Source organism: Lagopus leucura, unplaced genomic scaffold (assembly GCF_019238085.1).
Source record: "Lagopus leucura isolate 7727_CA_CO unplaced genomic scaffold, USGS_WTPT01 Super-Scaffold_100009, whole genome shotgun sequence".
Classification (NCBI taxonomy): domain Eukaryota; kingdom Metazoa; phylum Chordata; class Aves; order Galliformes; family Phasianidae; genus Lagopus; species Lagopus leucura.
In genome coordinates this window covers 20,431,333-20,456,788 of record NW_024962266.1, presented here as the reverse complement: position 1 = coordinate 20,456,788, position 25,456 = coordinate 20,431,333, and the positions used below count along the sequence as shown (strand labels likewise).

The 25,456-nt window shown below is 46.6% G+C and overlaps 3 protein-coding genes across 3 annotated transcripts in view; 2 read left to right on the top strand and 1 right to left on the bottom strand.

Annotated features, from left to right (window-relative positions):
• Positions 1–174: 174 nt before the first annotated feature.
• On the top strand, positions 175–8,458 carry LOC122181386 (intracisternal A particle-promoted polypeptide). Its single transcript, XM_042873849.1, has 8 exons — positions 175–491; positions 659–1,090; positions 1,180–1,335; positions 2,081–2,248; positions 4,313–4,450; positions 4,744–4,866; positions 5,522–5,742; positions 6,681–8,458. The coding sequence occupies exons 1-8, from the start codon at positions 197–199 to the stop codon at positions 6,903–6,905; spliced, it is 1,758 nt and encodes a 585-aa protein (XP_042729783.1). The 5' UTR covers positions 175–196; the 3' UTR covers positions 6,906–8,458.
• Positions 8,459–9,039: 581 nt separating this feature from the next.
• TMEM69 (transmembrane protein 69) lies at positions 9,040–12,164 on the bottom strand. The gene is made up of 2 exons (XM_042873850.1): positions 11,833–12,164; positions 9,040–11,246 (listed from the first exon to the last, which is right to left on the bottom strand). Exons 1-2 carry the CDS (start codon positions 11,875–11,877, stop codon positions 10,515–10,517), a joined length of 777 nt encoding a protein of 258 aa, XP_042729784.1. The 5' UTR covers positions 11,878–12,164; the 3' UTR covers positions 9,040–10,514.
• Positions 12,165–12,647: 483 nt separating this feature from the next.
• Positions 12,648–25,456, top strand: part of GPBP1L1 (GC-rich promoter binding protein 1 like 1) — a 30,869-nt gene continuing 18,060 nt past the window's right edge. Inside the window, exon 1 of the mRNA XM_042873246.1 lies at positions 12,648–12,751. The gene's annotated coding sequence lies outside the window, so the exon portion shown is untranslated. The remainder of the gene's footprint in view (positions 12,752–25,456) is intronic.

Below are 25,456 nucleotides of genomic sequence, written 5' to 3'. Positions count from 1 at the left end.
CCGCCGCCACGCCCCCTCCTCACCGCAAGCCTCACAGACGAAGGCACGCACTCCCACCACCCGCATCGCGCATGCGCTGCGGAAAGGCGCGAGCACCGCCCGTTGCAGGCGCGGGTGGGGGGAGCTGCGCGTGTGCGAGCTCCGCCCCTCAGGGCGGTCAGAGGGCGGGAGGGGCGGTCGCGCCTCAGTGAGCGTCATGGCGTGTGTCGCGGCGGGTATCGCCGGCGGGAGCTCATTTTCGGACCGCCACGCTCGCCTCCTGCTGGCTCAGATCAACCGGCTGCGCGTCGGGCAGAGCTTCTGCGACGTGCGGCTGGAGGTGGGCCGCGAGACGTTCTCCGTGCACCGCCTGGTGCTGGCGGCCAGCAGCCCGTACTTCGCGGCGCTCTTCGCAGGCGGCATGAAGGAATCGGGGCGGGACGTGGTGCGGATCGCGGGCGTCGAGGCGGGCATCTTCCACACGCTACTGGACTTCATCTACACGGGTAACGGTGGGGCTGGGGGTCCCGTCCGTGAGGGGGGAGGGCGGTGGTCCCGTCTGTGAGAGTGGCGGGCGGTCTCTGTGAGGGGTCCGGCTGTGGGGTGACGGGCTCTGGCAGCGCTCCGTTGCTCGCGCACGGCTTACAGCGGAGCTCCGCCGTCCTGTGCCCGCCCGCAGGCGTGGTGAGCATCGGCGAGCACAACGTGCAGGAGCTGATCGTCGCCGCGGACATGTTGCAGCTCAGCGAGGTGGTGGAGCTGTGCTGCGAGTTCCTGAAGGGCCAGATCGACCCACTGAACTGCATCGGCTTCTTCCAGTTCTCCGAGCAGATCGCCTGCCACGACCTGCTGGAGTTCACAGAGGGCTACATCCACGCGCACTTCCTGGAGGTGCAGGCTGGGGAGGAGTTCCTGGCGCTGAGCAAGGAGCAGCTGGTGAAGATCTTGCGGAGCGAGGACCTGAGCATTGAGGACGAGTACCAGGTGTTCCTGGCTGCTATGCAATGGATTTTGAAGGATCTGGGAAAAAGAAGGAAGCACGTGGTGGAAGTGCTGGAGCCTGTGCGATTCCCTCTGTTGCCGGCACAAAGGCTCTTAAAGTACATAGAAGGTGAGCGCAAAAAAGCCAGGAGTATCAGATGTTTGTTTTCAGACAAGCCGTTTTAACCAAGTCTTTTCTAATCTGTTTCTTTTGTCAAGGTGTTCCAGATTTCAGCCTTCGGGTGGCTCTGCAAACTCTGCTGAAAGAATACTGTGAAGTCTGTAAATCTCCTAAAGAAAACAAGGTCAGCAGTTTTCTGCAAGCTTCTAAAGGTCGTCCACGGAGGAAAGCCAGGAAGTACCTTTATGCAGTAGGTTAGAATGTGGCTCTTTGAAACTTACAAATGATGAAGTAGTATCTTCTATTACAGTACTGACAGAAATGCTGGACTACTTTTTATTCAATGGGAAGACACAAAAAGAGCAGTATGCTTCATCTGGCTGATTTGCAGTCTTGGCTGCTTTCTACTTAAAATTGCACAGTGGGGGAGCATTCATATTTTGTATTGTTATGATGTGGCATTCAAAGCCTAGATCTGCCTTTTGAAAGTTATTTGCCTTGGGTGGAAAGCTGCAAATCAGCATGGTTCACTAGAGGAAATGCATACTGGCATATACAGATTCCCTGCACTTTTTTTTTTTTTTCTGAAAGCTGATGTTTTCTCAGTACAGAATATTTATTTGATGGGATACTTGCGATCTCAAGTTTTCACCAGAGCTACAGCACTGTATTGAAAATAAATACTTTTTTTTTTCCTCCACCCTGTGAGAAGTAACAATTGTAAGATAGCAAAAGCTGGTCTCTGCCTTTTACCAAGAATATGAATGTCTGTAGTGATACAATGAAGTGCAGTAGCACAAGTTACCTGACCTTCAAGGTGACCTTTCTTCTGTATGTGATGGAGAACTAATGCAGTTTGGAAAAGCCTGATTCCTACTAACAGTAGAGTGCTGTTGCTATGGATTTTCTGTTGGCTTTTCTTCTGCGTTTTACATGTTAAGATCATGGGGTTGAGCAGGAAGCTCTTACTCAGCTGTGACCTTTCCATTTGCTTTCTAGGAGGGTACACCCGACTGCAAGGAGGACGTTGGAGTGACAGCAGAGCCCTCAGCTGTGTGGAGCGATTCGACACTTTCAGCCACTACTGGACTACGGTGTCTTCCCTCCGCCAGGCCCGTAGTGGGCTGGGTGTGGCTGTTGTTGGAGGAATGGTCTATGCCATTGGAGGTAAAACCTGAAACAAGCACGCACTTTGGGCACGTTCCTAATGCTAATGGTAATATAAATGTTAAATAAGTGTCTGTTATATGAAGTATGCATGTTCTTTTGAAAGAGAATACCCAATGAAATTAACTGAAGAGCTGATATGCATCAGAGAGAGACATTGTCGTCTTGCTATGATTTCAGAAAGCTGAATAGATTGTGTTTATTTTAGGAGTATGTGCCCTGTAGTGGTACAGTAAACTCCTGTTCCTTAACTGCAATGTAAGAATATCATTTCTGTTATATTTTGATCATTCTTAGGCTAGAATTGATAGATGCAGAGGTTCATTTCCTCACAAATGAGTGGTTAAGTAGCCAGTACATTATTGGTGCTGTGTCCTGCACTGACTTACTAACTTGATAGGGATCGGTGCTTTGCGCTTTGTTTGTGGACATGTTTACTCTTGGAGATGGACGTTTTCTTCAAAAGTAAGCCTGCAGTATTGCGTAGGCCTAACACTGCACAGTCTAAAGTCCAGTACTTCCAGTTTTCCTGACTGAATTTAAGTCCTTCAGGGATGTAGAGTCTTCTGTTAAAAAGATACTGGAGAAATCATGGGTAGAGTTTTTAAAAACTATTTTTCCTCGAAATAGTACTGAGGAAGCCAGCAGTAGGTAATATAAATTGTAGCTTCAGTAATAGCTGAATTTAGGGTATCTTGCTTCTCTACTGTTGCTGCTGTGAGTGTACTGGTTAGGGTTCCAATGTTGGCCATTTCTTGGTCAACTTGGTCAACAATTGGTTGGGGGATGTCCTGCTGGAGGGGAGCTCTGCGGAAAGGGACCTGGGTGTCCTGGTGGATGACAGGTTGGCCATGAGCCAGCAGTGTGCCCTTGTGGCCAAAAAGGCCAATGGCTTACTGGGGTGCATTAAAAAGAGCGTGTCCAGCAGGTCGAGGGAGGTGATCCTCCCCCTCTACTCTGCCCTGGTAAGACCTCATCTGGAGTACTGCGTCCAGTTCTGGGCTCCCCAGTACAAAAAAGACAGGGATCTCTTGGAAAGAGTCCAGCGGAGGGCCACGAAGATGGTGAAGGGCCTGGAGCATCTCCCCAATGAAGAAAGGCTGAGTGAACTGGGTCTGTTCAGCCTTGAGAAAAGGAGACTGAGAGGGGACCTGATCCAGGTCTATAAATATCTAAGGTGTGGGGGGCAGAATGGCGAGGCCAGACTCTTTTCAGTGGTGAGTGGAGACAGGACAAGGGGAAACGGCTGGAAACTGCAGCATAGGAAGTTCCGCACAAACATGCGTAAGAACTTCTTTACAGTGAGGTGACGGAGCACTGGAACAGGCTGCCCAGGGAGGTGGTGGAGTCTCCTTCTCTGGAGATGTTCAAGACCTGCCTGGATGCCTACCTGTGCGACCTGCTGTAGGGAACCTGCTTTGGCAGGGGGGTTGGACTCGATGATCTCTGGAGGTCCCTTCCAACCCCTACAATTCTGTGATTCTTAGTGGCCATTCTTTCCTCTTGTGGTATAGCAACTCTGAGGTAAGCATATATCAGTGTTCAGATACACTGAGAGGTGTTAGGTACTCTGCAGTCTTGTGTGCTATGGGTAATTGCGTCTCTTCTCTCACTTCTAATCTTGTAGAAGCGCACAGAATGAGAGGCAAGACATCTGCTTGTCTGCCTACCTGGAAGGGCTTGTTAGGTACGTTTGCACAAGGATGTGATGAGTACCTCTACCTGCCAATCCTTAAGGAATGCATATGCATACATGGCTTTGTCACCACAGAATGCATTCTTTAGTCTTGAAAATTGTGTTGTGCTGCAAAATAAAATGTGTATAGCACTGGTTGTTCATTCCTGATGTTTTCAGTAATGTTTCAGGGAACTGTTGATGAATGCTGTTTCAAGTGATGATTCAGTTCTGGGTATCAATGAAGCTTTTGCTGTTCTGGCTGTTTGGCTAGCTGAAAGGAAAATCTTGTATTCTTACACTCTTTTGTCCTAGGAAGAGTTGAAAAATTTGCATCTGCAGTGCAGATCTGTAGTTCCTGTGTCTCCGTGCTTTCTCTTATTACGCAGGTGAGAAGGACTCAATGATTTTTGACTGTACTGAATGTTACGATCCTGTCAGTAAGCAGTGGACGATTGTGGCTTCCATGAACCATCCTCGCTGTGGACTGGGAGTGTGCACATGCCGTGGTGCTATCTATGCTTTAGGTAATTCTTTTTTCCACTAGGTGACGTTAATCTTAGAGGTGTTAATTCATGGGACCTGTAAGTTTTTTTGGTTTTTAATATTATGGCTTAATGTTACCTATCTGCAGCTTTGAAAAAGACCTGTTCAAATGAGCATTAGTACACCAGGTCTCTGTGGATTAGTTATTGTTCAGCTCTAACTTATTTCCCTAGCAGAATTGATGTTGTTCTGTTGCAGGACACACAGTGTTATCTGCAATTTAGGCACTGCTTCATACCATTAAATGCTTTCCTGTGTTTGTTGGCATTTGCAGGAGGTTGGGTTGGGGCAGAGATCGGCAACACAATTGAAAGATTTGATCCTGAAGAAAATAGTTGGGATGTGGTGGGAAGCATGGTTGTGCCCCGTTATTACTTTGGATGTTGTGAAATACAAGGTGAGGATTGTTAAGCTTGCTTCCAAAACCCTCTTGGGCTCTTGGAACTCTTCAGAAACAGTTATGTTTCAGTCACGAGTTCTTACTTTTGTCTTGTCCTGTCAGTTGCAGAAGATTGTGCCTTGCTTTTTTGTCCTCCTAACATGTGTTTCTACAGAAATTATAGTATAGAGGTCTTTCTCTGTCTGCTGCCTTTTATGTCATGAAAGTAGTTTATATATGGCTGTTGGTATGATTATCCAGCTAATCTATTAAGTTGATTATCCTTCCTGCTATTGCTTTTATGTATCTCCAGCTTTTGGGTTCATGTGCATGTCTTTTTGACAACCTGTGGCAATTCTTCAGATTATTTCGGGACGGTTGTGTCTGAAGGTTTAAGCTGTATGTGTGCTTTTTATGCATCTGATCCAAGTATTGACAGAAGCTCCAGCCTTCTGAATTCTCCACCCTTCGCTTGATTGACGGTTGCTTTCATCTGAGCACAGGGTTACTTACCTGAAAACTTTGTATGCTAATTCTGGACAAATAAAGGATTCTATTTGGTATTCTTGAATCATCTTAGTGGCAAGCTGAAATGGATGCCATGAGAAGCATTTTCTGTCTTTCAAGACTTTGTATTGTGAAACCTCACATAGGAAAAACTATATTTCTACAGGTCTAATTTATGTTGTTGGTGGTATCAGCCATGAGGGAGTAGAGCTGCGTTCTGTTGAAGTCTACGACCCGCTATCTAAATGTTGGTCTGAGCTTCCTCCCATGGGCACCCGAAGAGCGTATCTCGGTGTAGCTGCTCTCAATGATTGTATCTATGCTGTTGGAGGCTGGAATGAATCTCAAGATGCGCTTGCTACTGTAGAAAGATACTCCTTTGAAGAGGTATGGTGGAGTCCCTTCCTTTCAGAAATGTAGACTGCGTGGACTTCGTGTAAAATGCTGTGGAAGTAGCCTGCTTCCTTCCTTTAAAAAGAAAAAAACGAATAATTTCCAGCTCTGCTTTTCCTACTGGCTGGTAATCCAAGTTGGGGGTGGAAGGAGTTCCGGTGACCTCTGAGTCTGTCTGTCCTAACCAGCTTGTAGCATTCTGCTGATCTAACCCGTATGTTTATGAAAACTGTATGCATGCTTTTGGGAAACTGGAAGCTAACCAAGCTCAGATACTTCATACTTAGGTAAATACTTGTCAAAGTAGAGGTAGTGGAATAAATTTCCCCTTCTCCTTCTGCAATAGAATGAATTACACTCTCCAGAGAGAACAAGTAAGAGCTGCCCTTTGCTGCGTGACTTGAGAATCTTTCTTCTGCATAAAAATGTGGTGGTTGTTTCAATGCAACTAGAAAGATTGCTTTGAATGCAGTATTAGTCCTGGCTATTACTGCTCATGTTTATATGATGCTCTTTGCAACAGAAAGTTGCTGAAAGCAGCATGTATTCCATGGTGGCATTCTGTTCTGCACTGTTCTCCTTGTTTCCCATCTCAAAGTGCATATGGTTTTCTGATCTGGAGACGGGCTGCATCACACGGTGACTGAAGAAAGGAAGGGGTGTTGTGTAGACAGGGTGTGATCTGTTCTTTAGAGACTGCTACCGCATGGACCTCTTGTGAAAGTGCTGGCATTACAGTATCAATAACACACTTGCTACTATGCACATAGCATAGTGTTTGAATTGTGATGTTTGCATAGTTAACATCAGTTAACATAGTTTCAGTCTTTAAGGCTAAAAAGCTGCTTTTATCAGAATTGGGCCATACCCTAAAACTACTTGTTGATTTTTTTTTTTTTTTAATTTTTATTTTTTCTTCATGTTCTCATTAGGAAAAGTGGGTCGAAGTTGCACCAATGAAGATGCCAAGAGCTGGTGTCTGTGTTGTGACTGTGAATGGATTTCTTTATGCCTCGGGAGGCCGTGCTCCCAGTCATGACTTTGCTGCTCCGGTAACCTCTGACTCTGTTGAAGTTTATAACCCTCACATGGACAGTTGGACTGAAACTGCCAACATGATCACCAGCCGCTGTGAAGGAGGTGTAGCTGTGCTGTAAAGTGCAAGGAAGAAAACTCATCCAAGGAATGAGTGAGTATCTGCCTCCTCTGGTTTCCGGTTTCATTGGCCAGAAACCTCTTCTATCAGCAGAACCTTCAGTAGAAACAGGGGCTTAGATCAGAGGGCTTTTCCAAAGCAAAAGGAAATATTAGAACTCTTGCCGTTCAAAGTAAATGGGCTTATCCCAGAGTAGGAATGCCTCTTATGACTGGATTAAGATTTATTAAATGCCAAATTTGCCCTGTACCGATCTGAAGAAATCATTCCAGCACACTAGAGGTGTTAGATCTCAGATGTGTCAGTCAGTATCTTCAGCTGGCCTTACACTCTGGAAGAAGGTTGCTATGGATGGCTAGGAGTTCCCTGCTGATAAAAGCAGGCTGGCTACTTGACTGGCATTAGTTGTCCTTTGCTGATAGAAAACAAGAAAAAGAAGAGATGGGAGAGACTTGGTACCTCCACTTAGGACCTAGATGCATTTGAGCCTCTCTGCTGCTGCAGGGCATGGGCACTAAATATTAATTAGATGTTTACTTTCCTGCCACCCCCCCAACTTTGATGGTAGGTGGCTGAGGACTTCCTATTATGGAAAGCTATTCTTGCAGTTCTAATAATGTCATTCCACTTCAGCACAGGCTTTTTTTACTCAGTGGAGTCAGCGATGGCAATAGAGCTCCTTTTCTGTATAAACTGATTATTTTAAATGGAAGCGGCATTAGTTAGATGAGTTGTTTTTGCAGTAAGGACAGCTCTTAGACTAAAAACCTAAGGAAAACCTTTTGCCCGTGTTTTTTTTTTTCTTTTTTTTGTTAACTGTGTTTTATGCTGTGTGACACGTGCTGTGATTTGGCATCTGAATACATGCTCTTATACAAGGTTCACACGTTCATCCTTGCTGCATTTTATACCTTGCCTCTTCCAAATTAGTGTGGACAGAGCCTTTTGTAGTGGAAATAGCTGTGTTCAGCATTGAGGTGATGCTGTTAGTGTGTCTTTCCTTAAGGAATTCATATTTAGCTTGGATACACTCCTAGAATACTCGCCAGGAGTTTGGAGTTATTTCTAGCTTTATCAAATGAGTGTTGTACATGAAGTTGCTTTTTGCACACTGCAATTGCATTGTCTGCACAGCTGTGGATGACTCGGATAGGAGTCTGAAATAAAGCTGCTTGAATATGAGATACAGTGTTACCCTAGACCATAAAATCACAACTGGAATGGCAGAGAACAGGAAGCCTGCATTATGAGACAAGGGGGCACTCGTACCAAGTCCACATCTCTTTCATGCAGCTAACAAATTAACGGATGAGTAAAAGCCCCCAGAGTCAGTGTTGCAGGTACATTAGGAATCCAGGTTTTGCATTCTAACACAGGACTGAGAGATTGCCAGGTTAAAATGTGCTAGATGATTGAGCATTTGTTTTCTCTGATCACTCAATCATTGTATATGTTTTACTTCAAAATTATTTCTTAATTATGTCTATTTGTCTTTTTTCAAGTTTGAACTTGTTTTAAGCAGTTTTTGTAATAAAATACACTTTCATAACTGAATATGGAATACTCTTGAATAGGGTGTTTTCCTACCATAATGTCTTGTATTGTTGCTGTTTTCATCTAGTGAGTTGTCCTGTTCTTTAACTGAAGTCCTGTTCCTGGTAGGACGCTGGGAGAGAGTGATGATACATTTTGCCTGCTTCAAGCTGCAAATACCACACTTCTGTAGTAAAATTCTCATTAATTTCTCTTCAGTATAAAGTCACTGCAAGTGTGGCTGCCTTATCAGCTCCATGCAGCCCTCTCTGAAATGAAATTATAGGTAATATTTCTTAAGTTTTGTTATTTGTTGAGGAACCTTCTTGAGACACATGAGAAACACCGTCTTCACTATATTTTATTCATTTGGGAATTCTATGCACTCACTTCTCCTTCCCATAAACTTTCTGGTTCAGATTATCTTGAGGGCATCTGCTGTTGGTCTGAAGTTGCCTTCTCCAGTTCCTGTGGTTGATTTTGATGTTTGAGCTTGGAGGCTGTAATCAACTGCTCCCAGCTACTCAGCAGTCTTTCCCTGACGCAGACCAAAATCTGGATCCACTTAAAAACTGTCATATTTAAAAAAGAATAACACTGTGTTTACAAATAAAGTTTTTATTTATTTTATATTCGGAGAGCATCAAGTATACTGCTGATCTGGGGATATGGTGCTGTTAACACATAAAAGGTAATGGGGTAAGAGAAGGAGAGATTCATGGACATAGCTGCTGTTTCAGCAACACCATAGAAGAAGATGGCATCATCTTTAGGCAGGTTTCCTAAATTGTTCTTTGCAGAACAAGCAGATAAAACTGAAGTTATGGTGGGTGCTTTGTTCTTCACTAACCAACAGTGCTTTATGTGTACTATGTGGATCATATAAATTGGTCCTGAGGGTACATGGATATCAAACATTGCCTTTCTTCTTGCATCTTAAGAGAAAAAGCCTATAGTAAATATGCTCATATGCAATGTATTAAGCTTCCTGAGGTAGCTGAGGACAGAAAAGAAAATCTGTGTGATGGGCTCTTGTTTCTTCCTTGAGATTTTGTTAGGAAGTAGACTTACATGCAAAGTCGTGTCAATAACCAGCTACTCAGGGAGAGCGTGCAGGCCACAACTGCGTTTGTACCTTCCCAGGGTGCACAAATAAAACTACTCTTGAGGAGGGAGAAGACAAACTTCTTTCAATTCTACTGCCTGATCCTTTCGTGTTAGCAGTAGATCTGTGTCCTACCAAGCAGCAATCGATGGTACTTTAACTTAGGAATATGATGGTCCTTTATGATTATGTGTTGCAAGCAGCTTCACTGCTTAAGTAGCCCTAAGACCAAGCAAAATCTAGGAGCAGATGGGCTGGCTCTCCTTTCTATTTAAGTCTAAATAGTAAGATGATCTTTTTTTGTAGCACTTCATTGAAGATAAAAAGTTGCCCCTTCCAGCCTTCCCCATGGCAGCTTAATGGTATACTTCAGGTGAACTCTGACCTCAGCTTGCCACTGCGAACAAACCTCACCTACCCTTTCTTTCCACTTTAAATTCTATGTGATTAAGCTCTGGACATCTCCTCAATTTGAAATAAGGTTGAGTTCTTGGTGGTTTTTTTTCACACTTCCACAAAACAGGAACTGAAGGTGTATGTACTTCTGCACAATTCTCTATTTCTTTCAGTGATAAACGTACTGCTTTCACCTTGACATCATTTAGAGCACACACCACTACATCATTGCTCTCCCTCCCACAGAATGTTATCACATTATAGTCAAACCAGATACTTTGATAATTCAGAACAGAGCAATTCATACCCACGACACGTGAATCTCCCTTTTAAATTCATCTAATCTCACTCAGGAACGATGCTTTGTTCTACAGATAATGGCAGATTCTGGCCTGCCTTGGACACAATCAGTATTTAGAGTGCTTCCCTTCTAAAGCTGCTATTAACTTACTTGCTCCAAGAATAAGCATCTTGATCAATGCCCTCTTATGACTTCTGAGCACAAATAAGTCTTTATTTCCATATGACCTCAATGCAAATACATTATTAACAAATAAACAGCTTTTTCCCCTTGCTTTATTGTTTTGTGTTCTGCTTTTCGGGTCTGCTGTTAATTAAATTCTCATGATCAGAAACCATCTTCACGGCTAAAGTAGCTAACAGTGATAACACTGCCACCACTGTTACCACTATCCTCAGTCCTTTAAACCAAAGAGGATAGGTAGGAAGAAGGGAAAGGTCATAGTGTAATGCTATCCCTAAGCTCAGTACAATCATTACTGCACTGCTAGCGATATCTTTAAAAAGCAAGGCTTGCCAGGCGAGCAGAGGAAGAATGGTGCTGTTGGCCAGGTTCAGCCAGTCTGGCTTGGCTGGGCTGTTTTCTGGGACAGCAAATCCCCACCTCATTCCCCCTATGAAAGAGACGATGACAGCACCATACGTAACCTGAACAAATGCCAGCTCTGGGTGGTAGGTCCTTTGGAGAACCATTAATAGCGGCATAGAAACAAGTGGAATTAGCCCTGCAAGGCTTAAGTAAAGGGCTGGCTTTGGAGAATCCTTCAGTGATTTCATACTCTGTCGCAACAGGCCTGGCTCTCGAGGAGGTTCTTGGGGAGGCTTTTTCTTTAAGACTGGGAAAGACGTGTGAAAAGCCTGGAGTTTGACTGCACACACCGATACTCTGCTGAGGCTCAGAGGTCTTGAGAGAAGACAAACATTTCTCTGCAGGGAGAGACAGGGAGAGGAGCACCTTGTCTTATTCTTTCCATGCAGGAGTAGTCTGGGACCAGTTAGCTTCTGCAGCTGCAATTAAAAAGTTTGTTCTTTTGAGTACCTTACAACACAGGCATTATTGTCCTACAGTTACCTGGAGTATCTATAAAATATTGAACTGAAGAGTTTTCTTGGCTGGATAACCCCACAGCTGCCCTTCCTCAGGGCTTTCTCATGTTTTGATCTAAGCAATTAAGCTGGCACAGCTGCTCAGCTCTTCCCAGTGAGCAAGCAGACGTTGCTCACTGTGAAAACACTTCCTGCAGCCACCTCTTCTCCCACCCACCCAAAGGCTAAGGGAGCATGCATCAGGCCTGACCAGAAAGGAACACAGCATGATCATTGAACAGTGCCATCCCCGAAAGCAGCTACTATCCCATCATTGTTCAACAGCATCCGTGACGGTAATTATAGGAAAGAAAAAGAATGTAAACATCAGAACGTGATTTAAAAGAAAAGGAATCAGAGCTTTGGCCAAAGGCGGCTGTAAAAATAAGGGACGTGCTCAGAATAGCTGCAATGAATGCAAGCCTACTTTCGCTTGTGAGGCACTGCTTCCCAACGCTCCAATGGCACGTTTAAAGAAAACCGGAGCTTAAAGCCTGCAGGAACTTACTTGGAGAGGTGTGCGGGAGCAGCACCGCCGTATGAGATGGAACATGCTTGCTTTGTCCGGGTCCTGAAACAGCAGCCAAGCGGGTGGCTGGCCGAACCGCGAGTAGCTCAGCTCGTGCCGCAGGCCGCGCTCAGCATTCAGACGTGCGCTTCTCACCGTGCTGTACTGAGAGGTAAAGCCTCGACGCGCTCTGTAATTATTTATCCACCGCGGAATGTTTTGCTGCGGGTCGTTCCGGGAACCGACGTTGCAGGCCAGGCGAGGAGGAAGGCCGGCCGTGCGGGACGCGGCACTTCCTGCGTACCGGGCAGCGCTCCGGCTGGGCTCCACCTCGGCGGTCCGGGCGGGAACGTGCACGGCGCCGCTGGTTCCGCCGCACAGGGAAGAACGCAGCCGTGCGCGGCACCCAATACGCGGCCCGGCACGTGCCAGAAGAGCACCGCGCGGCGCGCAGCCGTCGTGCCGCCTGACAGCCCGGCCGCGCCCGGCCCAAGCGCCGCGGGCTCCTGAGCTGGCCGGGCCCGGCCCGGTATTTTCTCAAGCTTGCGCACGCGGACGGCCGCGAGACGCCATAGCGGAATACGACTCCCAGGCTGCCCCACGGCGCGGGGCTTTCTGGGACTCGTAGTAGTTCTCCGCGGCGCCCCAGAGACCGCGAGGACGGCGCCGATTGGCGGGGCGGGGGGCGCGCGCGCACCCTTATCCCCGCTCTGGGCGGCGGGCGCCGGGGGTGGGGGTGCGCTCCGCGTGGCCGCCGGCGGAGCCAAGTGGGCGTGGCTCTTCCGCCTCCCGGCCCCGCCCCCCTCGCTCGCAGGCCCCGCCCCCTCCGGCCCCCGGCCGGGCAGGGCCGGGCAGCCATTTTGGGCAGAGCTTTGTTATGGTTCTGGGGCCGCAGGAGGCAGCGGGAGAGGCCTGGCCGGTGAGTACGGCGCCCACCTCCGTTCCCCGCGCTTCGCGGCGTCTCCGTCCGCCGCTCCGCCGGGCCCGGCGCCGGCTCCCCGCCTTCCACTCCCCGATCACCGGCCCCGCGGCCTCGGAGCGGCCCGGGATGGGCCTCCCGCCAGGCCGGGACCCCTCTGGCGGCGGCGGCGGGGGGAGCGGGGCGGCCGCCGGGGGGAGCTCGGCGCTCCGGACCTGCCGCCCGCGCGGCCCCGGCCCTTCCGCTGCGGCGGGGGGAGCCGGGCTCCCGGGGGGCTCCGGGCCGAGGGGTTGGGGGGGGCGGCCGGGGCCGAGCTCCGCGCTTATTGTTTCCTGCCTCGGCGGAAAGTTTGCCGAGCCCTACGCCGCTCCGCTGGCGGCGCGCCGTGTCAGTGAGGGGCGCGGGGGCAGAGGCCGGGGTAAAGTCCCCGGGGCCGCGCCGGGCTTCTGCGCGGCGGCGCTGCGAGCGCGAGTTGGAAACGAAAGTGGGAGAGTCGGGCCGAGGGCCGATCCGCCGCCGTTCCGCGGTGGTTGGTCGGCTGGGAGGGGGGGGGGGGGGGAGATCGGCGGCGACACGCGTGTCCGGCCTGGCGGAAGGAGACCGGAGCCCCCGGGTGCCGCCCGGCCGCGTGCGGCTCCGGGTGCTGCGCCGTGTGGGGCGGTGGCGGCCGCGGGCGGTGACGGCCGAGCTGCCGGGAGCGCGCCGGGCTCCGGGCCGCCGCTGAGGGCTTTGAGTTTTGGTTCCCGCGGCAACTTCGGAGCGGCTGTTCGTGCGGCCGAGAGCTTTTCAGCGGCTCGAGGCGAGCGGCCGCTGCCGAAATCCTTCCGGCCGTGGCGGAATTTCTTAAAAACATCGGCTGCAAATCGCCTCGGATAAGCTGACCAGGTCAGCTGGCGCCGCCCTCGAGCTTCTAGTGACACAGGCGTTAGTAATGCCGATAATATTCCGGGAGGTTGGAAGCGGCCGAGGCAGGGACGTAAACACGGGCTGGGAGCGCACCTGGGCGGCTCGGAGCGGGTGGGGCTGCGGCGGGGCCCGGCGCCGCCTGCCTGCATCCCGGCTGCGGCCCGCAGCGCTGCTGGGAGCGCCGGGCGCGGGGGTGGGAGCGCTGTGCTCGGCTCTTGTGTCTGCCGAGCGGGGCTGGAAAAGTCAGGTGTGGGGCGGGGGGAGAGGAAACATCGCCGTTCAACAAAAATAACCCTGTTTTTTAACGTTACTTCAGATCGCTTATAGAGAAAACTGCCTTATGAGAACTTCTAAAAGTTTTTTTTTTTTTTCCTAGAGAAAGCATTTGTTGGCATTTTCCTCATTTACTTAAAGCCGCTTCTAAGGAAGCACGACCTTTGCATATTTTATACATCTGGTTTGTAGTCTTAATCTTGCGTGGCACTGAAGTTTCCATTGCAGATATTCTGCTTGGACTTGGAGTGAAAATATGCAGGGAACAGATGGCATTTAGAAAAAAAAGATGTCCTGTTTGTTGGTTGTTGTTTTCTTTTCTATGAATGTTTCTGAAATAAGGAAGGAGCAGCGTGCAGATGTGATACGTATCACAAACTCAATGGATGTGCACGCTGTGCCGACTGCTGGGAGAAGTGCCTTCCTTGGAGATGTGTTTCAGGTTGCTGTCACCTTGTCTTGCTGATGGCACTGCTTGGTGCTTGGCTTGAGTGCCTCTTCAAATCGGTGTTTTAAATGAGGGGATGAAGTCACGAAAGGGAACTGATCTTCACAAACAGCTTTGGGAAATGTTAAAAATACTTTGAGAGCTGTGGGTTATTTTTTTTTTTTTTTTTTTTTTTTTTTTTAAGAAAGCAGTGCTGTGGATGGATCTGTGAATTTCTTTGGGAGTGTGGGATGTCGGATAGCAACGACAAGAGTGCCACAAGAGAACAAACACTTCACTGGATCAAGACTCAAGTTGCATTTTTTTAACGTAGTTTCAGCATTAGGGGATTTTTGAAGCTGCTGAATGGTTTGGTTGCAGGGTGCACTGCAGGGCGTGCTGTATTCATTCATGTGAGCAGATTGGTTATGTTAAGCAGGGCCAAAACACGAAGCACTCTTCTCAGCAAAGCGCTGGTGGTTCCTGCACCGGTACGGCTTTGTCTGTGAAGGCACAGACATGGGCTGGTTGTTGCTGTAGGTTACAGTGAGCAAGGTCATTGCTAGCGAGCTCTCCAGCTGGTGAGGCGCTCTGCGTGCAGAGGAGTTTCTTTGGGGTTTGTAAGTCCTGTGCTAACTTATTTGGCATCGAGTGCTTTCTCTCTGTTTTAGATGTTGTCCTTCTAACATGGCGGGGTAAGGAGCTGCTGCAGCGTCACTTGTGCAGCGCCTGGCATTCTGAGTAAGTGGTGCACATCTGTCTTTTGCAGAGTCGCACCAGTTTGGGTTCTCCTTACTTGTCAGGTTTGACGAAAGGCAGCGAAGTTGGCAGAAATGTGGTTCTGCTCAGCACGCCTCCCAAACGCCAGCGTGTTGTTTCACTGGTGTTCTGGAAGGTAACGTGTTCCTGTGACAGTGTGCCAAACTTGAATGAGTTATTGTATGGTCAGAGGGTAAATTTACATTTTTGGGAGTGGATTTAGATGGGCCGATAGCAGCCAAATGCTCACTGTCCTGTATGTGCAAACACTGTGCAGGCTGAGAAGTTTAGGTCACGTCAAGGCTGCTAATGTGGTGGTAAGGGGGGGGGGAAAGCCTATCAGCTACATTAATCATATATATTAGCAATTGGACTACATGACTACAAATTGGGATTTCTTAATTAAAGCGTGCTTAACATTGTTCAGTTCCTGCCTTCTCTAGCTGGGCTCCAAAAGTGTTTGGCAAAGAGAAGAACTTCAATGCCTTGTACTTCTCAGGCTTTTCTGTAATTAAGCAGCAAAGAGACTTTGTAGGATGTTGGTGTGTGCAGTTCCCTAAAATGACTAATGTGAAATGGTTGCACTCCAAGGTCTGGCTTAGGACAAACCCTTTGAAGCGGTGCATCCAGATGTAACTGAGGCTGTGTACAAGAAGTGATGATCAGGCCCAAATAGTTTGCGGGATACGACCCAGAGCCTCTGGGACTGCTGGGCTCACCAGGAGCTGCTGAAGTCCTAGCAATAGAGTCATTCTAGCAGCACTACCAGCAGCTTTCTATGTATTTTTAATTCCATCCTTGAATCTTGTGCTCCATTTCTGTTTGGGGCTTTCATTGCCTTATCCTCCACCTTGAAAGGAACATCACAGCTGTGTGGTGCGGTGTTGGTGCCTCCTGATAAGCAGAGGTGTGTGCGCCCAGGGTCTAGCTTCATGTCCTTGTTTTTTTGGAATCTACTTTTTCTAATACAAGAAGTGGCCAAATATTTTAATGGATTTCCCATGGAGCACTTTTATTTTCAGCATGTGCAGCAGGTTTAGGTAGATAGTGTCAGAGAACAGTAATGGTGTGGCCGGGGTGGGTGATGCTGGGGACAGAGGCTCAGTGTGGCAGGGGCTGCTTTCCTGGGTATCTCTGTGACCCACATAGCACACAGCATGTGACAGTGACCGTAGTGCTCTGGTGCTTTGTCATCCTTAGTTCCTAATGAGCAGCTCTCTTGTAAACAAAGGGCTGAGTCTGCTGTGGGGCATCTGCTGTTCTTTTGGATGCAGATTATCGATACCCAGAAAGTTGTGGGTGAATTTATAGTCAAGTTATCAGCAGACTTCTGGCAGTAAACCCTCCAGAAAGAGCGTTCTGCCATTGTGTTCCAGTGCACCATCCATCACCTGGAGATTAATCAGTATTCACATGAGGTGGTCTGAAAAGTTTTTCAGTGCTAATCTTTAAAAGCTTGGTGGGGGAATTCTTGTACCCTGCAAATGTTAAATATATTATGCTTTTGACTTTTGGTTTTGGAAAACTGTCTTTTCTATATATTGAACTCCATTTAAGTAGAAGAATTGGGTTAAGGATGCCTTAAATGACTTCAGATTGGCTGGGCCTTATGGAATGTATCCCACAGTACTTCGGGAGCTGAGAGTCTGTGGGGATGGGAGAAGTTCCAGCTGAGGAGTGGTGGGGAGCAAATCCACTCCTAGCATTTGGAAAAAGACAGGACAGGAGCCTGTCTGTTCAACTCATCTTGTCACAGGGAGACAAGTGATGAGTGCTCGTATCAGGAACTTCTGCTGGGTCATGTACTGCTTGGTGTTTTGTTTTTCTGTTTTGAAATGATTTTGTTGCTAAGTGCAGATGGTATGATCTTGGGAAATTCAAGAAATAGTCTGAAGTCAATCCTGTTTAGCGTAGGTGAGGTTCAAATTGTAAAGTTTAGGAATATTACCTCATGCAGACACGTAGCAGCTGGCGAGGCAGCAGTTCTGTGAGAGAGTATTTGGGGTTTGTAGTGGTTCCTAAATTACCATGAATCAGCAGCATTGCTGTCATGAAAATTCACTTGTCGTACTGGAATACATCGAAGCATCATAAATGAGGTCATGAGGCAGTTTTTCCATTCCTCTGAGGAGCTGTAGGTCTCCAGCAAAAGTGTTTTGTTCAGTTTGTCAAACTTTAAGAAAGGTTATAGCTGGGTGAGAAGAACTGTAACGAAGACCTGAAAAGAGAACCTCTGAGTGAGGATTGAAAAACTGTTGAGCCTGGCATGGTTTTGTACCACTGGTGGCTCATCAGACATCAGCAGGTTAAAGTTACGTGCAGGTGGAAGTGGGAGCCAGCTGTCTGCAAGCTGTCAGGTGTGCTAGGTGGGTCACATTCGTTGTTATCACCATCAGTACTTTGAACCTAAATAGCTTCAGCAGTAAAATTGGAGTGGTCGTGACATGTATTCATTTATTAAGAAAGAAATGTGACTGTGTTCAATCCTATAATGCACTGTTACATCCTTTTTCTGCTGGGATAAATACCGACGTGGAGAGATGTCTTCAGAGGTGGCTGTAAAGAGAGGTGAGCTTGCCATGTCCCTGGTGAGCAGAGCAGGTAGTCAGGGGCTGAGCAGGCAGCTGGAGGTGTTCAGTTGGGCACTGGCTGCAGGGACAGGCTTCCAAGCTGTAGGAACAGCCAAAACGAATTGTAGAGATGCTCTGGAGAGTGCTGATGTGGTAATCTGTGATGTATGGCTCCTAAAAAAATACTCCAGTGTGGGTGTGAAAACCTGCATAATGAATTCTAGTCCACTGATAGTAAACTTGTTTTTCTGGTGATTTTTTTTGAGACATTTTAAGATTAATTTTAGGATTATTTTTTGGACCTCTGCAGTCTGAAGGTGACTGTACAGATTCTTTAGGGAGACACTGTTTAATTTATTTTCAAAGACGTCCAGTGTGAGAGAGTAGAAGGTCTTTTAAGCCCCAGGAGAAGATGATCTATGAAACCTCTCAGGGTCCTTCCTAGGCACTTTCCTGGTATTCCCTAGCTTACTGTAGGGCACAGGGGTAGAAGAATGACATTGCTTAACTTTTGACTCACACAGTGTACATGCAGAATAGCAAGGCAGTAATTCTCTGCAATAGAAGCAGCCTTAAAGACTAACTCCAACCAGCTGAACAATATGTTGTCAGTATCTCCTTGGTTTATTTTGTGGAAGTCTGTCAGAGCTTCGCTGCCCAGATCACAGAGCTCTCACCCAGAGAGGAGCTCCCTGCCCGATGCAGCAGGTCAGCACAGCTCGTTCCTCTTGTGAATTTTCGAGGCCAAAACCAAACAAGTGGAATGTTATTGCAGTTTATTTTATATGAGTAGGACTCATTTTAAACAGGGCTGTCTTTGGTGGTATTTCTGCACCTTTTGATAGTATTTTATTAGAGAGTGCACTGAAAATTTTAAGCTTCCTTACTGGAAGGAAAAATGTAGCAGAGAACATAAGCTTTGATAACGCGGGTGCTGTGTGTGTGCTGAGAAGTGCTGAGTGAGCGTGTTTTTGTCATATCATAGCCACAGATGAATAAATACTATGTTTCTTTGAATGGTCCTGGACTTGAGGTAGAATGGTTTGGGAATAATCCTATCGTAAGGGAGGGGTAGAGATTGTGTTAGTGGGGCAGGAAGTAGCAACAACTGGAATGCGCTGCCCTGCCAGTCTGCAGTGCTGGGGAAATGGTTTGAGGGGAAGAATTACTGTAATACCCTTTGGGAGAACAGTCTTTGACTTCTGGATGTCCTTCTCTGTTCTCTTCATTGGCTGCTTTTTCTCTTTGCAAGTGACGTGCCTTCTGTTCTTTTCTTATCCTTCATCTGGAATGCAGCTCTGTACTCCCCTGTACGAGATCTATGGTCTGGCTTGCCTTGACACAAATATTTGATATACTCTGCCCATATTTAATGTTCTTTTCCAAAGGAAATATGGTTTTTCTCTGCTCTGAACTGAATGTATTTAAATGTAAATGTGCTACGGTAGTTTAAATAACACTGGTAAAATACTGAGTTACAAAATACCCGTGGTGAGCAACACTCATCCCGTTCTTTTAAGGTATTGGAGAACTTTTTGTTTCATTTGTTTGCCATCAACGTCTCTAGAAGGCAGGTAGGCAGGAGTTATGTAGCGTGCAGCAGGGATAAGGCAGTAATTACATATTTGCAATTCCTTCTTTATGATGAAGAGCATTACCCCAGTGTACATTACTGAGAGTCAGAAGGGGCTGTCCGTCAGGCTCTGGGCAGGCTGTGCAGATACACCGTTCAGTGCCACGACAAGGTTTTCTGCTTTGTAATGTTCTGCTCTGTGCTGACCTCAGGTGTTTTCCAATGGTCTGTAGATGAAAGTGTGCTGTAAGATGGTTTTTTGGTGTTTTTTTGCTCTTCAAAAGCTAAAGAGACCTTTGGATCTGATGAAAACTAGCAGAATGGCTTCTTTGATTTTTAAAATATCTTACAGTGCAAAATGCTAAAACTGTTTGAAAGTTCAGAACATTCAATTCAATTTTAAAGCATAACGCTGTTTAAATTAGCATAGCACTGGGTGTGGGGTGTTATTTTGTTATCAGTAATGTCAGTGGCCACGCTTGTTTAACAGCAGATATGTATAGAACACCCAGGGCTCCCCTCCATGCAGTAGGGGACAGCAGTGAGCAGGCTTCAGTGTGCCGGGGTAACTTGCTGTTCTCCAGTATCAGCAGCACTGAGGGCTGTAAAGGGCCACCGAACAGGAATGGAGTCATAAGTGGCACAGGAGAGGTGCATAAGGGGTGACACTGTCACCACTAACTGTAGGTTGTGCAGGCTGAGGGAATAATTGTAGGTGCAGTACCCACGTCCCAGTGTGTGCCTGGTAGGTGCTGAGTCGTCTTGTTTCTGTGTTAAAATAGTGCCATCTTTGGACTCGGTGTAAACTCTTCAGATCCCACTGGTATGATTCAGTTGTAAAGTTCACGCTTGCTGAGGTTCTGAGCCTCATCACCTCACGCAGGCTGTTGTAAAGGCTGCCCAGAAGCAGTCTTTTCCAAAGTGTGCTTTGGGCTTTTGTACAAAACGCAGCTTGCTTGTGTAGGCAGACGTGCTGCCTCTGGGGGGGCTGTGTTCTGCTTGGTGCATCCAGGAGCATTGCTAAAGCTGAGTTGTTTGTCAGTGGTGTTTCCTTGCTTGATGGAGGATCTTTCTGTTGTTGTAAACTTAGAAGTCACTTTTGTATGATTTGGTTCTGTTACTCTCGTGCATCCTTGTGTCTTTGCTGGTAAGATTGAAATGACCTTTCCTCAGACCTTGCTGTCAGTAATTACTCACAAGCCCAGGCAGTGCAAGGTGTGTGGTTGGGTGGATGCATGTATTTGTTTGAGGAGTTCAGAAGCAGGTAGGATTTGGTCAGCGTGACCTTAGAAATGGGAAGAAAGCCGTGAGTGGAGAGCTGTTTGTGAGGCAGCTCTGTGCCAGGCGCCTGCCTCGGGAGGCGTGCAGGTACTGCAAAGGACTTTAAGGTATAGATGTGACCTCGTAGACCTTTCTCTAGCTGTTTTCACATCATTGAAATTAGTCATCTGCTTTGCAAGAGAGGTCAGACAGATAACAGGTGGGGATCCTCCCCCAGCCCTACCTGTTACTCTGCAAAGCCATCTGTATTGGTAAGCTTCTGGTCATTTTGTCTTGGAGCACACACAGGTGCAGCGCCGCTTCTGGAGCACAGCACAGCTCTGGTGGTGCTGCAGGACAGGTTAATTTGCTTTGAACTTGAAAAGTAAGCTGTTAATCTTTCAGCAACAGATGGTTTTCACACACAAAGAAAGAATTTTAATATCTGCATTTCTGTGCATTTTTGGATGCATTATGAGCATTTCAGCACGTTATGTATGGTTTTAACAGGCTCGTAGTTCCTTGATTCTGTAAATCCAAGTTGGGTGATGCTGTGCGTTTTTAGATGTTACTTTTTTTCAGCCAATAGGTACAGTTCAAGCAACGCTTCTGAATGGTATTTTTATTTGTGTAATTGTCAGTTGTGTTCAGATAACCCTTTGGGGCTGTGGTTATGTGGTGCCACAGACAAAGAAGGGTGGCAGCTCCGTGTTCTGCGGCGCACCACGGCACGGGGAGCACTGCTGGTTGTTCGTGTCGTTCTGCAACACCTCTGCTGGTCCTCTCCAAGTGCAGCCGTGTTTCAGCAGCAGGATGGGCTGCAGGTGTGTCTGCATGGTTGTCTTAATAGAAGCTGAAGGCAGAATGAAAGTAAGTTTGTTTTGCAGACACTTTGTGTAGGTACAAATAACCCATCTCAACTGGAGACGATTCAGCTCAGCAGTTGTTGTGACAACTCTTGAACTCGTAATGCTGCAGTTGTCTTTTATAGTAAGGCTCAATAATATATGCAAGGTTGGAGCAAGATTTGTAATTATGTTATTTTAAAATAACTGTGTGCACAAATATGATTATCTTATTGAAAAGAAAAAGTTTCTATTAATACCAAGCTGTGTTCTCTCTGAGTTTTTTTGTTTGCCAGCTAACTTACACCTGGAAATGACACTATGCTCTAAAGAGTAGCTAAGTAGGAAGTTCTTTTATGTATGTTTAGGCGTGTCTGCTTGATTGAATAACTTTAAAAGAGCTGCACAGAAAGAAAACTGATGAGGGAAGTAAATTCTGTTCTGCCTTATGCATCCATTAAATTGCTCACTAATTTTTCTGAATGCATTTGCAACCCAGCTGACATCTGATCGTTAGGAATACTGTTGAAATCCCAGTTGAGTTTATAAAGATGACCAGTTAGGAAAACAAATCTTTTTAAGCAAATGCGTTCTAGTTGGAGAAATACATAGGAGGGCAGTGAGGTGGACTGAAATTGTGGCAGGGATAGACAGATACTGTCTCTCTGACCTATTACAGCTGCTGTGGGCTGGATTGATAAATGTATAATGAAGGGTAAAAGTTTGTCCAGTTGTTCTCAGTAGAGGCTCCAAGACTTGCATTTGCTGCCGTGGGAGAGGAGAGATTGAATTAGGTGCTATGTTTGATAGGATTCTACCTAAATAGATTTGAAGGGACCTGAGGAGGCTCGCAGAGAAACCTGAAGCAGGAAAAGCATCCAGTAAAACTTGGAAATGTGCTGGAATATGTAATGTGAGCAAAGGCCAGAAGGGCACGGCACAGCTGGCGGCCTGGGATCTGGTCGGTAGCTCAGGGCAGCTCTTCTGCCTGGGAGGAGGAGGTGGGAGGTGGGAGAGGAAGCACAGGAACAATGCACGGCTGGTCGTGCCAATCTCTGTGTTTCCTTACGGCTTTAGGAACATCTTCATCCATTTCTCGTTGTCTTCAGCTTGTTTCTCTCGTCTGATGTTCTTGGCTTACTGAATGCTTCCCTCGTTCCTACTGTTAGGTTTATATGGAAGGCTCAGCTTGGGAATCAAAGTTTCAGAGATTAAAGGAGAGGGAAGGGTTGCAGTGCCTGGACAGCTGTTGGGAACTGTAGCACAGAAGGGAACTTTATGGGTGGCGTATTGGGGGTATTTTGACCTGAACTGTGTGTACTTACCTTAATCTGTGTCGCTTTTAAATGCCTGTGAGTTCCTTCCATTTTCACGTTAAGCCTTTAATATTTACTTAGACAAATACACAATGACATTTAATTATATAAAATAGCATTTGGTTTCTTTTTCATTCACTTCTTTCTGACTCCAATGTTAGAAGTATTTCTGTAGCAACAAAACCTTGGGAAAAGATGTGGCTTTTAGTTGAAAGATTTCTAATGCAACATGTGAATAATGATCATTTAAATCATTTTTCAAGAGATCAGAACTGTTAGCAAGTTGAACCCAAGTGCTCATACAGAGTAACTATTTTATGTCCTCTTGTCAAAAAAAATCTGCCTTTTGATCAGTGAAAGAGTATTTTGAGGTGCATGACAGCCTTTTTTATTTTTTCCACCAGAGCTCCCTACAGTGAATATAATTGTTCTGAGAGGAGGTGAGACTTTAGAGTGCCTCCTTTGATGGTATCATGCTTCTCCTTTCCAGAAATAAGTCAACCACGAGCACGTGGAAGAGAGAATGGGTTAAACTTGCATTGACAAGCACTGTTGGTCGACTTTTATTTATTTTTTTTTGCCTGGAATTGGGAGTGGCCATCAGGGCTGATCTTTGTCCTTGCTGCTTTCCATACAGTGAAGCAGTTAAAGAGCAGATTGGCTGAGCTGTGAGTGCAGGACGGCAGAACTCCTTGGGCTGTGCGTGTTTGCTCGCACACGGACCCACCGCCGCGTGGAGGCGCTCTGCTGGCTGGCAGAGGTCACCTCAGTTCTGCGTGGTAATCAAACAAACAGGACGTGGTGTATTGGGAAGAAAGATTTGAAAAATGCAGAATTGTGACTATAGATGTTCAGACTGAACACTTCGTGCGTTTTTTTGCTGAGGTTGAGAGTGTGGTGTAGAAGAGAGCAGGGTGTGGTTGGGCACTGGGAACACCAGGGAATGTCTGCTTGAAGCCAGGCTGACAGTTGTATTGCCCCAAATGGACTTCCACACAAAGCACAAGTGAGCTCTGCCCCCTCTCGTCTGACACACAAATAGATGAATGTGATTGAAAAGGAAACAGTTTTACACAGAAGCACTGATAATAAACTGTAGTACCGTCTGGCTTAAATTCTACACAGCTGAGAAGGTATGCTGGGATTTCAGCTGCTATTCGTGCTTGTTCTTGCAGTTTTTTATTAATGATTTACTGTAAGTTGCTGTCAGAGAAGGTTATCGATAGACTCTTGGCCTTGCTTGTTGTGATTTAGTGGTATTGGTGCTGCCAGTGGTACGATAGGTTATAAGAGTGCTCTGTGGATGTGTGGAAGGAGTAATATTGGTCAGGATTCAGCGTGTGTGAGAGAAACCTATGGATTAATACCAGAGATTGAAGTGCTTCAGCAGTATTATCTACAGCAACTCATCTAATGGTAAGCTTTTGCTTTAACTGAAAGCAAGCATTGTGTTTTCATGTGTCACATACCTTACTTTTTGTGATGCTGCATGCAGAGGAAGGTGATAACCGAAGAGCACTTTGTCTGATGGAATTAGGAGCCATCTGCAGGCTGCATTGGCACACAGCCTTCCCTGCTCTGCTCAGGCCAGGAAATAAACTCAGGCACAACTGTGAATTTCCAATTTGAAACCTATCATCTGTATGCTACTTGAAAAGGGTGGAGATGAGCTTAAGCATCTTGCTTTAATTTGCAGCTCCTTTCATGCAGATTTTTGTAAACCCTCCTGTAATGGTGACACCCACGTGTGAGATTGTTTCCCAGTAGAAGTTACATAAGTACCAAAATACTTGCTGAGAAAGTTGGAGAGGATGCGGAGGTCCTTCCTGTAACAAGAGTGAAGTATTTTGGTTTGGTGGTTCATGGGAATAGCAAAAGCACAACGCTTGTAGGACTTAAACAGCAGTTCAAAGTATCACGTCTGTGAGTTGTGCTGGCCTGTCTGCGTGCACGTGAGAGATTGCTCCTTAGTGAACTGCTCTGATCACTGGTAATCCCAGGGCTACCAAAATAGCACATTAAGAGGTCTGCATGCGTGTTGGTGGTCGGAGTTTTGCATGGAGTTTCACCATGCTTCTGGCTGCGCTGAGATACAAAGCCGCCTGTTTTGCTGACTGCTGATAGGCTCTTTCATTTCTGGAAAGTCCTGGAAGCCTTTCTCTGAAGTGAAACCTGGTCGGTGTAATTCAGTTGTGGTTTTACTTCTGAACTCAGACCTCCTTCCTGCTACGGCATGGATACAGAATTCTGTAGCCTTGGTTTATCTGGCTCCCTTTAAAGACAAGGAACAGTTTTGTATGGGTTTTGCTGCTTGGTCCATTCTTCACTTCAGTGTGAATCATTCTTGAGGTACATTAAATCAACATCTTTAAACGATATTACTTGCCTCTGTCAATAATTTGACAAGGCTTAATTGCTATGCAGGTTGTTTGTAAAGCATATTTATTCAGAGGGTGAAGTAATTAATCTTACATAAATATATTGAACTGTGCACTGTCTGTCCCTGTTTTATCTTCCACTTACGCTGAATTGTGTGGTAGCAGCCTCAGAAGGTCACATCTGAAGGAGTCAGACCCGTGCTGAGTTCAGCACAGAAGGCAAATTGTTTTGTCTGCAGCAGACGTTCCATGCTGCACTGTGCACACTGAAAAATTACCTGTTAATATAAAAACAGCTCTTGATAGGGTGGCACTTGTGTTGTTTGCAGTGTTGTGACACTTAGGAGATTGTGGCAGTGGATGTGGTGCTCACGGAGCTTCCAGGTCTGTTTTGTGTG